At 36.3% G+C, this 12,389-nt stretch overlaps 1 protein-coding gene across 5 annotated transcripts in view; it reads left to right on the top strand.

Moving 5' to 3' along the window:
• The window catches only part of LOC104867509 (zinc finger protein 382), a 17,600-nt gene extending 10,133 nt beyond the window's left edge, over positions 1-7,467 (top strand). For 4 of the 5 annotated variants that reach the window (XM_010631899.2, XM_010631897.2, XM_033765760.1 and 1 more), the window contains one exon: positions 5,890-7,467. In XM_010631899.2, coding sequence (XP_010630201.1) covers positions 5,890-7,307 — 1,418 coding nt within the window. In that variant the 3' untranslated portion in view covers positions 7,308-7,467. The remainder of the gene's footprint in view (positions 1-5,889) is intronic. The other variant, XM_010631900.2, reaches the window with a different exon arrangement.
• The last annotated feature ends 4,922 nt before the right edge of the window (positions 7,468-12,389 follow it).

Below are 12,389 nucleotides of genomic sequence, written 5' to 3'. Positions count from 1 at the left end.
TTTTTAATTTTTTTTTTTTTTTTTTTTTTTTTTTTTTGGTACCGGGGATTGAACTCAGGTCCTTGCACGTGTGAGGCAGGCAGTGGCACCACTGAGCTAAATCCCTGGCACTATTTTTTATTTTTATTTTTATTTTTATTTAGGGTACCGGGGATTGAACTCAGGACCTTGTGCTTGCGAAGCAGGCATCAGAACCACTGAGCTAAATCCCTGGCCCTTTCAAATACTTTTTAGAATCAAGTTCTTGCCTTCTTTAAACAAATGATCTAGAGTTTTTATTTGTGAGAACTGATATATTATCATTATTGAGCCTTCTGGTATATAAAGCTTTCCATTTTGGTTTGCTTCCCTAATTCCTTTAAGTAGTATTTTATTATTTTTAGTTTAGAGGTCTTATACCTTGTTAATTATATTTATCTCTAAGATTGATTATTTTTATACTATTGTAAGTTGTAGCTTTGTGTGTGTGCATTTTTGCACACATGCACATGCTGATAATTGAACCCAGCCCAATAGTAGGATTTAAATTTTGTCTTTTTCTAGTTTGTTGCTAATCTGTGTAGCCACAATTAGTATTCAGATATTGCCTTTCCTTATTTGTGGTTGTGTGTTCTTGTTGTCATTATTGTTTAGTATAGTAGCCATCCTTAACCAGGGTTTCACTTTCACTGTTTGAGTTACTCATGTTTATCCACAGTCGTAAACATATTAAATATAAAGTTCCAGAAATAAATAATTCATAACTTTTCAAAGGGATGTTGTTCTGAGTAGATTGATGAAATCTTAAAATGTCCCACTTTGTCATCCATTTGTTCATCAATCCATACAGTAGGATGCCCACCAGTCAGTCACTTAGTAGCTGTCTGGGTTATCAGATTAACTGCGGAAGTATCAATATTGAGTGCTTGTGTTCAAATATCCCTTAGGTAGTAGCATAACTACTACCTAATGCCTTTGTCTTCACAATGCCTCTGTCATTTATCATAGTCATTGTATTATGTCATATGACAAGAGGAAAGGTAAGTATACAGTATAATACAATAAAATATTTGAGAGAGGGACTATATTCATATAATTTTTAGATGCATTATATTCTTATAATTCTTTGGTTTTGTTATGAATTGGTATTTATATTATATTGTACCTGACATATAAATTAAACTTTGTCATAGGTATGTGTAGGAATTGAGATAGTAAGGTTCACTAGTACTCAATTTCAGACATCCACTTGGGGTCTTGGAAGTTCTCTACATAGTTTTCTGATAGTTTTAGTAGTACATGGATACCAATTTTAACAAATGGCTTTTCCTTTTTTTTTTTTTAACTGTTTACACTTTTTTTGCAAAATAGTTATTGGTACATTTTATATATGCATAATGATAACATTCATCATAGGGAATTTATACCTGTATCATCCTTTTTTTCCCATTCCTTCCCCTCCTTATTTACAAAAGCCTTGTTTCCATTTTTTCTTTTTAGTCTGTCTTTTTTTCTTGTCCCTTCTTTCTTTTCCCCTAGCCCTCCCTTGTTCTCTTTCTCATTTGAACATTTTCTTCCCATTTCCCAATATCTATTATATATTTTGGTCCTTATTTCTAATTTCAGTTTTTCACACCTAAGAAATAGAGCAGTATTTAAACATGTGTGTCTGATATATTTCACTTAACAGTATGGTCTCAAGATCCATCCATTTAGCTAGAAATGTCTCAAGCTTATCCTTGTTTGTGGCAGAGTAGTACTCCATTGTATTAAAAAAACAACCATATCTTCTTCATTTATCAGTTGATGGACATTTGGGCTGTTTCCAAGATTTACCTATTACAAACTGTGCTGCTATCAACATGGGTGTGCATATATCACTGTGATATGCTTTTAGTTCTTTTGGGAAGATACCATAAAAGGGGAACAGCTGGGTCAAACCTCTAGTTTTCTAAGGAATCGCCACACTAATTTCCACAGTGGTTGTACTCCCACCAACAATAAAGATTCCTTTTTTCCCCCACAGCCCTGCCAGCATTTGTTATTGGATAATTTCTTGAGTGAGATGCAATCTCAATGTCATTTTAATTTGCATCTCTAGAATGACCAGTGATGTTGAACATTTTTTAATAATTTATTTGCTTTTTTTCTATTTCTTCATCTGAGAAATATCCATTTCAGATGCTCATTTTTGGAGTGGGTCTTTAAATTTGGGGGATCTAGTTTTTTTTTAGTTCTTTATATATTCTACATAATAGTTCTTTGAGGAATAGCTGGCAAAATTTTTTTCCCACAGTATGGGTTGTCTCTTCACTCTGTTGGTAGTTTCTCTTACTATGCAATGATTTTTAAATTTTTCTCAGTACTGGGGATCAAACTCAGGACCTTGCACTTGCAAGGCAGTTGGAGTACCACTGAGCTAAATCCCCGGCCCCCCCCAAAGCCTTTTAATAAGATGAGATTCTAGTCATTGATTCTTTGTAATAATTCCTGTGTGATAGGGGTTTTGTTCATAAGGTCTTTGCCTACACCACTGTCTTCAAGAGTTCTACCTGTTCTGTCTTCCAGTAGATTAAGTGTTGCTGTTTCAATATTTAGATCTTTGATCCATTTTTGTTTTAGTTTAGGGCATGTAAAGGATATGGGTCTAGTTTTAATCTTTGGCATATGGAAAGCCAGTTTTTCCAGTACCAGTGTTTGGCTCCTTTGTCAAATATAAGGTGGCTGAGTATGTCTGGAGTTGTTTCCGCATCTTCTGATCTGTTCCATTGTCAGGTTTGTTTTTCTGCCATTACCGTGCTGTTTTTATCACAGTAGCTTTGTAGTATAATTTGATGCCAGGATTGTGATGCTCCATACTTTGCCTTTGTTGTCCAGAATTGCCTCTGCTATTCTTCGTCTCTTCTGATTCCAAATGAATTTTAGGATTGTTTTCTCTGATTCTGTGAGATATGCTGTTGGAATTTTTATTGAGATTGCAGTAAATCTGTATAACAATTTTGGAAGTATGGCCATTTTTACTATATTGGTTTTTCCTATGCGAGAATAATATCTTTCCATTTTCTGATAGCTCTTTGATCTCTTTCAGAGTATGGTAATTTTCATTGTAGAGGTCTTTTGCTTCCTTTATTAGATTGATTTGTTAGGTTTTTCATTTTTTTGGATGCAATTGTGAAAGGTATTGTTTCCCTAATTTTCCAGTGAGTTTGTTATTCATGTACAGGAAGGTATGGATTTTTGAGTATTGGCTTTGTATCTAGCTATACGACTGAATTTTGTTATTAAATCTAGAAGTCTTTCATGGAATTTTTGGGGTCTTCTATGTAGAGTATTATATCATCTACAAATAATGATGAACTTCGTCCTTTCTTATCCTTATTTCTTTTATTTCTTTCTCTTGTCTAGTTGCTCTAATGTTTCCAGAACTATGCTGAGTAAGAGAGGTGACAGTGGACATCCTTGTCTTGATTCTGATTTTAGAGTAAAAGCTTTCAGTTTTTCTCTATTTAGTATGATGTTGGCTATTTGTCATAGATGGCTTTTATCAGATTGACATAAAGAACCATCTATTCCAATTTTTGTAGGTTTTTTTTTTTTATCACCAGTGGGTGTTAGACTTTGTCAAATGCTTTTTCCTCATCTGTTGAGATAAATCATATGTTTTTTGTTATTGGCTCTGTTAATATGGTGTATTACACTTATTAATTTGCATATGTCAAACCATCCCTGAATCCCTGGGATGAATCCTACCTTGGTTATGGTGTAAAATCCTCTTAATGATTTGCTTCATTCTGTTTGCCAGCATCTTATTGAGGATTTTTGCATCTATATTTATCAGGGAGATTAGGTATATAATTCTCTTTTTTGTTGTGTCCTCCTCTGGTTTTGGAGTTAGGGTAACAAATGCCTTTTCTGCATCTCCTGAGATGATCATTATTCTTTTTCTTCTTTAGATGTTACCACATTGTATTACATTGATAAATGTAAATATTGGACAAACCTTGGACTCTTGGTTTCAAGTCCACTTGAAAAAGACATTATTCTTGTAATAGATTGCTGAAGTAAGTTTGATAATAATTTAGTAAGCTTTTAAACATGCTTTTACAAAGGATAGAGCTCTGTAGTTTTCTTTTAATATCCTTGTAAAGTTTTAGTTGTATTGACCACATCAAGCAAACTGGGAATACTTCCTCATCAAAAATTTTCTTTTCTTTTGTTTCTGGGGATTGAACTCAGGACGTTGTACTTGCCAGGCAGGCACAGCACCACTGAGCTACATTCCTGGCCCTCAAACATTTTCTTACATAAGTTGTATAAAATTGGTATACTTAAATGTTTGATCAAAATTATCATTAAGCTATCTGGATCCCCAAAATTATTAATAATTCAAGATTTATCTTTCCAGCTTTGAGGAAAGAACAGAGTCTAAAATTATACTTCTATGGAAATAATTAGAAAACCCAGGAAAATTGTTTTCATATATATGTTTTTTGTTTTTTTGGTTTTTTGAGACAGGGTCTCACTATGTAGTTGAGACTGACCTGGAATTCACTATGTAGCCCAGGCTGGTCTTGAACTCACAGCGATCCTCCTGCCTCAACCTCCCGAGTGCTGGGATTACAGGCGTGCACCACCACGCCCAGCCCATCATTTGTTTTATACTTTACTGATCTCTCCACAATTTGCATTATATTTTCTCACTTTGTGATAACATTACATGTGCTTTTATTCTCACTTGCCACTAACCTATTCCAAAACAAGAGCTATATTATTAACTGCTATTATTTCTTGTTGGATTTGCTGTGATTTTTTTCTTGAGTTCTTTCATTTTATATTGTCAATATGCTAAAAAAATTTTATATGAAATTTAAATCCTTCCTTTTCAAGAACTGACAGAGTAATATCCCTTTTAGTCATTCCAATGTATCTCTCTCTTTGACTTGAGAACTCTATTTGCTCAAGTCTTCTAAATATACCTAATGTGGGCTAGGGATGTAGTTCAGTGGTAGAACACTTACTTAGCTTGCGTATGACCCTTAGTCCAGTCCTCAGCACTGAAAAAAAAAATATGAATATATGTATATGAATAAAATTTATTCCTGGGCTGGGGATTTAGCTCAGTGGCACTATGCCTGCCTCACAAATGTAAGGTCCTGAGTTTGATATTCAGTACCAAAAAAATGTATTTTATTCCTTAGAGCGTGACCTTTCATTACATAGCAGATACTGTATGTTTCCTGTAGATTCTTGTGCCTTCAGCAACTGTGAAGGTCGAGAATGCAATAGTCCACACAAAATCACTCTGACATCAGCTATAAGTTAGAGACCAACACCACCCTTAGGTTCAATAATTTGCTAAAAGGACTGTCTTAAGCACTTTCTTTTCCTGGGGCAAAATACCCTACATCTAGAGTATGTTTTTCTATTACTCTACTTTCAACAGAATGGACAGGTAAGGTCTAGACTGTAGACCAGTGTTACTATAAACACTAAGAAATGAATTCAAGAAAGTACATTGGCAAAGGAAATCTAAATGGAACTGAATAAAAATGAGTGGAAACATCTTATGCCACTTAATAAGGCATAAGAAGATAAAGGTATGGGATCTCATTTCTGCCTAAATAAATTTCCTTGTCACATTGCTTATTGTTTATCACCCTTACTGGTCACTTCATTGTCTCCAAGTCTTCCCTTCCAAGAACAACCCCTCTTTCACCATTTTTGTCTCTTTGTCTTTGGGTTTATTATACCTTCTCCATACAACTTATAGTTACAGCATGCCAAAGATACGAGTGTTTTTATTAGTGCTATTTTCATTTTAATGGTGTAGTGGGATTTGTGTTCATGTTTTGTACATTTTCTCTTCACTTATATGAAGACTTATAGTGTTGTAATTGTATTCTTTTCTAGAAGATGGGAAGTCTGAAGATGTTTTAGTGAAGTTCAAAGAGTACCAAGACATACATTCTAGATCAGTTTTATTCATCAATCACAAAAAACCAGTTAAGGAGAGAAGTAACATTTATGGGAAAACACTTACTTTAGGAAAGAACCGTATTATCTCAAAAACATTATATGAACATAAATCTGATGGAAAAGTTTTGAAAAATATTTCAGAATTAGTTATTAGAAATATGAACCCTGTAAAAGAAAAGGTTGGTGAGAGTAATGGATGGGAGAAATCAATCCTCAATACTAAGCATGAAAAAATTCATCCTTCAGTTAATCTCCATAAACAAACAGAAAGGGATCTCAGTGGTAAACAAGAGCTTACTCAGCAGCAGAAAGTTCAAATTCCAGAGCAACCATTTGAACGTAATGAATGTGACAAATCCTTTCTTATGAAAAGAATGTTATTTTCACATAGTAGAGCTCAGAAAGGAGAAAGGACATTTGAATATAATAAGGATGGAATTGGTTTCATGGAAAAGTGTGAGCTCGGTGTCCATCCCCATAATCTTATAGAAAAGAAGCCCTCTGCATACAGCAAATATGGGAAATTCCTCTGCACAGAATCTGTTTTTATTATGCATCAGAGATCCCAAACAGAAGAGAAACCCTTTCAGTGTCCTTACTGTGGAAATAGCTTCAGAAGGAAATCATACCTCATCGAACATCAGCGAATTCACACAGGTGAGAAACCCTATGTTTGCAATCAATGTGGAAAAGCCTTCCGTCAGAAGACAGCCCTCACTCTTCATGAAAAAACACATATAGAGGGGAAACCCTACCTTTGTCTTGATTGTGGGAAGTCCTTCCGCCAGAAGGCAACCCTCACTAGACATCACAAGACACATACAGGGGAGAAAGCCTATGAATGTACTCAGTGTGGAAGTGCCTTTAGAAAGAAGTCATACCTCATTGATCATCAAAGAACTCACACGGGTGAGAAACCCTATCAATGTAATGAGTGTGGGAAGGCATTTATCCAGAAGACAACCCTCACGGTACATCAGAGAACCCATACAGGAGAAAAACCCTATATTTGTAATGAATGTGGGAAATCTTTCTGCCAAAAGACAACTCTCACACTCCATCAGAGAATTCACACAGGGGAAAAACCCTATATTTGTAACGAATGTGGGAAGTCCTTCCGACAGAAGGCAATCCTTACTGTTCATCACAGAATACATACAGGAGAAAAATCCAATGGATGTCCTCAGTGTGGGAAAGCCTTTAGTAGGAAATCTAATCTCATCCGTCATCAGAAAACTCATACAGGAGAGAAACCATATGAATGTAAAGAATGTGGGAAATTCTTTAGTTGTAAGTCAAACCTCATTGTCCACCAGAAAATTCACAAGGTAGAATGCACGAGAATTCTGTAAGTGATGTAACTTTTTGTAAAACTTTTAAGATCATAATAAACCTATAGCTGGTGTTGCTTGCAAGTATAATAATATTCAGCGGTTTAAGATATTATACTTACAGGGCTGGGGATTTAGCTCACTGGTTCTGCAGCCTGCTTTGCAAGCACAAGGTCCTGAGTCCAATCCCTCGTACCAAAAAAAAAAAAAAAAGATATACTGCAGGGCCGGGGATTTAGCTCAGTGGTTCCACCACCTGCCTTGCACACACAAGGATCCGAGTTCGATCCCTGGTACCAAAAAGAGAGAGAGAGAAGATATTATACTACATATTTACTGTTTGCTGTCCTATAAAAACAAAATGACACACACACACACCCCATTTCTGGATATATTAAATGATGAGACTCTTTGAGGAAAAACAATCCTAATGGTTTTGTTATTAGATTCGGGATACTAAAACTTTGTTAAAGTGCTTTAAACGTACATTCAACTTTATTTATTTTTAATTCAATATTTGTCATTTTGTGAACCCATAATAAGCAGTAGGCTGACTGGCAGTGGTCCAAGGATATACTGTGAATAGAAGTGCTTTAAAAGAAAGGAGGTAAACGTGTATTTCTCACAGCAAGTATGGAATCAGTTGTTACCTCCTTAAAATTACTCATAGTTTTAACTTCTAACATTATAAATGTTTTGCACATTTAAAACCTTTATAAATTGGATTATATATCGTATAGTGTTTAATATCCAGCTTGTCTCATTCATTATGTCTATAAGTCTCATGATCAATGCATGTGGCAGAAGCTTATTTTAATTCTGTATAGAATTCTATTATATCAGTGTATCACAATTTATGCATTCTACTATTGATGGACTTTTACATTGTTTACAGCTTAGGGTCATAATAAATAATGCTTTTGAGAACATATTTGTCTTTTGGTGTACTTACATTCACTGTTTTGTGTATATACTTAGGTGGTGGAATTCCTGGGTCTCAGTGCATATGTTCAGTCCCTTTGGTAGATATTGCCAAATAACTCAGGATTTTCACACAATAAAATAATTTATTCTGAAAAGAGATGACTACTATAAATATTGTGGGGGTTCAAACCACAGAACTGATGCTAAAGGAAAACTTTATCAGTGTTGTTAGGCTAACTGTGAATGTGAATGTAATGTACATAGAAAGGCTTTTAGCCACAGCCCAAATCTTAACCATTTCACTCATGCAACACATTTGTTTACGTACTATCCTGAGCATCACTTGGGCATATATAATTTCACACAGTTGATTCTTTTCTTTATTTTTATTTTTGGTACCGGTGATTGAACTCAGGACTTGTGCTTGCCAGGCAGGTGCAGTACCACTGAGCTACATCCCGGCCCAAAGCAGTCAATTCTTATATTGAATAAATTTATATTTCCTGTTATGCTATCAAATACAATAAATGTGGAGTTGCCTTTAGCCACCATGAATACCTTATTAAGTTAAACAAAAGTTATAGTAGAAAAAAGCAAGCATCCAGCATTTCTCTTGTTAACGACAGAGTTCTAACTGGAGAAGACTCCTGTGAAAGTATTGAGGTTGGAGAATGGGTAGAAGGAACATAGTCTTTATTCATGACCTTTGCCTTCCTGGTCATATAGAATTGTTGAATATGGGAAAGCTTACACAAAATCAGGGAATTCACATTGGACAGGAACTCTTCAAATGAGTAGGAGAATGACTTTAGCCATACCTTACTTCTTATAAAATTTCAAATGGTTTATACCAAAAATAAAGAATGGTTACATTCTTATTAAATTTGATTGATTAAAAGAACTTGCCTGTGCAAATGCATACTTTCCAATTTTGTAAAAAATTGGAAAATAGCTCCCAAAGACCTTTTCTAAATAATGCAGAAGTAAGTCTGTCTTCAAAAGATTCTGTACAGAGAAGCAGAAGGATCATAAATTCAAGCCCAGCCTGAACAATTCAGCCACTTAGTGACACTCTGTCTCAAAAAATTAAAAAAAAAAGTAGATTGGGCATGTAACTCAGTGTGGAGGCCTTGGATTTAATCCCCAATATCAAAGACAAATTAATGGATTCTGTGCAGAGACTTTTCTTGCAAAGTCCCATGAACTGAGTTGCAAAAAGAAATAAGATATTGAATCCAGTGGAGTTAAGTACAACCATCTTCTGTGAGGCACATCTGAATGCTTTCTTTAAAAGTCTAGTATATTTTTTGTTTACATGTAATATGCTTTTCCCTAGGCATTTTTGGCCCAGTAATTATATTTTGGCATTAAACATCATTAAATTATATTCCAGAATCGTGCTTCAAGATTTCTTTTGAAGAAATTGAGTTTTTTTTTATTTTTATTTATTTATTAATTTATTAATTTATTTTATAGTACCGAGGATCGAACTTGGGTCCTTGTGCTTGCAAGGCAGGCAGTGGAACCACTGATCTAAATCCCCAGCCCTTGTGCTTGCTAGGCAGGCGCCTAGCACTGAGCTAAATCCCTGGCCCGAAATTAAGATTTTTTTTTTTAAAGACTTTTTTTGTATTTTTAGGGATTTTCATTTTATGATTTGATGTATGAAATGACTTTCCATCTAATTGATCTATTGCCATGTTCATTTTGGGTATCTCTGTGGAGCAAACAGTTTTAGAATCCAACTCTACTCCTGATATATACAATGGAATAGGAGTCACTTTGCCAATTCATTCTTTGTAGACCTCACTGCCTGGTCATAAGACATGTGAAAAGATAACCATCAGTTATAAAGCCTAAAGACCCACCAGGTATGGTGGTGCATGCCTGTAATACCAGCACTGGGGAGGCTGAGTCAGGAGGATTGCTGTGAGTTTGAGACCAGCCTGGGCTACATAGTGAGTTCCAGGTCAGTCTCAACTACATAGTGAGACCCTGTCTCAAAACAACAACAACAAGACTAAGGACCCCACAGAGCACACTCATGTCATGCTTTTATTTAAAAGCAAATGATGGGACTCATTAAAAACAAAAGGTAGGTAAGCATGGGGGTGTCAGAATAATCCAGGTGCCAGCTCCTCCGTATCTGTATTCCCAAATAGACTGCACCATCTCTGGATTGAACCACTAAGGTCCTCATGAACGTTGGCTTTGAGAGTGCTTAATTAAGGCAGAAGCTCTCTGCAAAAGTTCTCTGCTGATTAGTCAAGCTGAATTATCTAACTGGTTATGTGTAGAGGCACAACAATGCTCAACAACTAGGCCACACACTGAGAGTCTGACAGATTTTATTCAGGAAGGCAGGTTAGGGAGAGAGGAGAGAGGGAAGAGAGAAGAACAAAGAAAGGAGGGTCCTTTTATTGTTTTGGGGCTGGGCTATTGCTTATTTATGAGAAGTGGGCTACTTTTAACCTATCAAGGGCCAGGTTGCCTTGGGGGAGGGAAACTAAAGATAAGAGCATGAGGTCATTTTAGAAGCCAAGTAGAAGCAGGAAAATACAGCCTGTGATGGTGGAGGCCTCAGGTCCCTAACTTGTGAATTGAGAACCACCAGTAAACAAACTGCCTAGGGTGGAGGTGTCTCCAGAGCATAATCAAATTTTATTAATTTATTTTTTGGTACTGGGGATGGAACTCGGTTCCTTGCGCTTGCAAGGCAGGCGTCAGAACCACTGAGCTAAATCCCTGGCTCCCTCATTATCAAATTTTAAACAGTACCTCATATGTGTCCCTCATCTCAACCAGGGACAAATCCAGATACCCAGCCATCACAAAGATAATGTTAGAGTTTTGCAACCCAACTGTAAATCAACTTTATCATATAAATAAGGTTTCTCATTTCCTATATATTTTCTGATAATATATATGAAGAAGCATAGGGCCGGGTATTTAACTCAGTGGTTCTGCCACCTGCCTCTCAAGCACAAGGTCTCAAGTTTGATTCCTGGTACAAAAACACAAAAAGCATATATATTCACTCCCTATTTCCAGAGTATCAAACAGTGCACAGTGTATCTCAAACATGAACCTTTCTTGTCAGGTAGTGCTTGAAATTCTCCATTAAATTTCTGGTCAGCAATAGAGCCAAGCTTGCCAGGCCCTGGCTCACAAGAAATAAGCAACAGTAAAAAACATGGGCCCCAACTGTTACGGAAGGAATTGACAAGTGACACACAGAGAGGCAGCAGAATGGAAGTAAAATAAAAAAGTTTACTCCGTACCTAATAGTGGTGCCCTGATCGACTCCCCATAGGGTTACAACTCCTTCTTTTATAGGGTTTTACAGCCTTGATCTAATTCAGTTGGTTACATTGCGTTTTCACAGCTCTCATTGCAAATACCAAAAATATGGTAGCAAGGCAGTTGAATTTCAACCCGGTTGAGTTCTGTGTTAGGGAAAGTTACCTTTAAGATTTATTCAGTTACCTACTCTAGCCAGGGGGAAGGGAGCATGTTTGGTTATCAAAGCTAACAATAGTTTTTTACACTTATAAAACTTTGGGGGAAGACTAGGTATCTCCCGTACAGGTTAATTCTGAACTAAGCAGAGTGAGGGGCAGAAGTTATTTTATATTGTGACATTTCCTAAGTTTTCACTATTAAAGTTTTCCGTATCACAACTAGTCTGTGCTGGTCCCAGGGCATTCTGAGAGGGTGAAGCAGGAATTTCATCAATTTGAGCCCATACTGAAAGCAATGACCCGTCTCAAAATTTTAAATGTGTTGGCAGGCCTGGCAGGGAGGGAGCCTGGTATGTAGCTCATTGTCAAAGTCCTGTGTTAATCCCAAATACTGCAAAAAAGAACAAAAAGGACCTCTACAGTGAGGTCCACCATACACTTGGATGTTTAACCACTTGAAATACTTTTCATTTATAATCTTTGGCTATTCAAAACTCTAGGACCTGGGTGTGGTGCCACACGCCTGTAATCCCAGCACACAGAAGGCTGAGGCAGGAAGATGGCTGTGAGTTTGAGGCCATTAGGAGCTACATAGTGAATTTAAGGCCAGCCTGGATTACATCATGAATCCCTGCCTCAAAAAGACAAAAACAACAAACAGGAATACTGTAAGTGTAAGACTTGAATAGGCTAAAGTGACTCCATGCTTAGGCCAGAC

Source organism: Fukomys damarensis, unplaced genomic scaffold (assembly GCF_012274545.1).
Source record: "Fukomys damarensis isolate Sample0158 unplaced genomic scaffold, DMR_v1.0_HiC HiC_scaffold_19, whole genome shotgun sequence".
NCBI classification, from domain to species: Eukaryota; Metazoa; Chordata; class Mammalia; order Rodentia; family Bathyergidae; genus Fukomys; species Fukomys damarensis.
The sequence above is the reverse complement of the archived record's forward strand: the minus strand, read 5'-3'. Positions and strand labels throughout refer to the sequence as shown.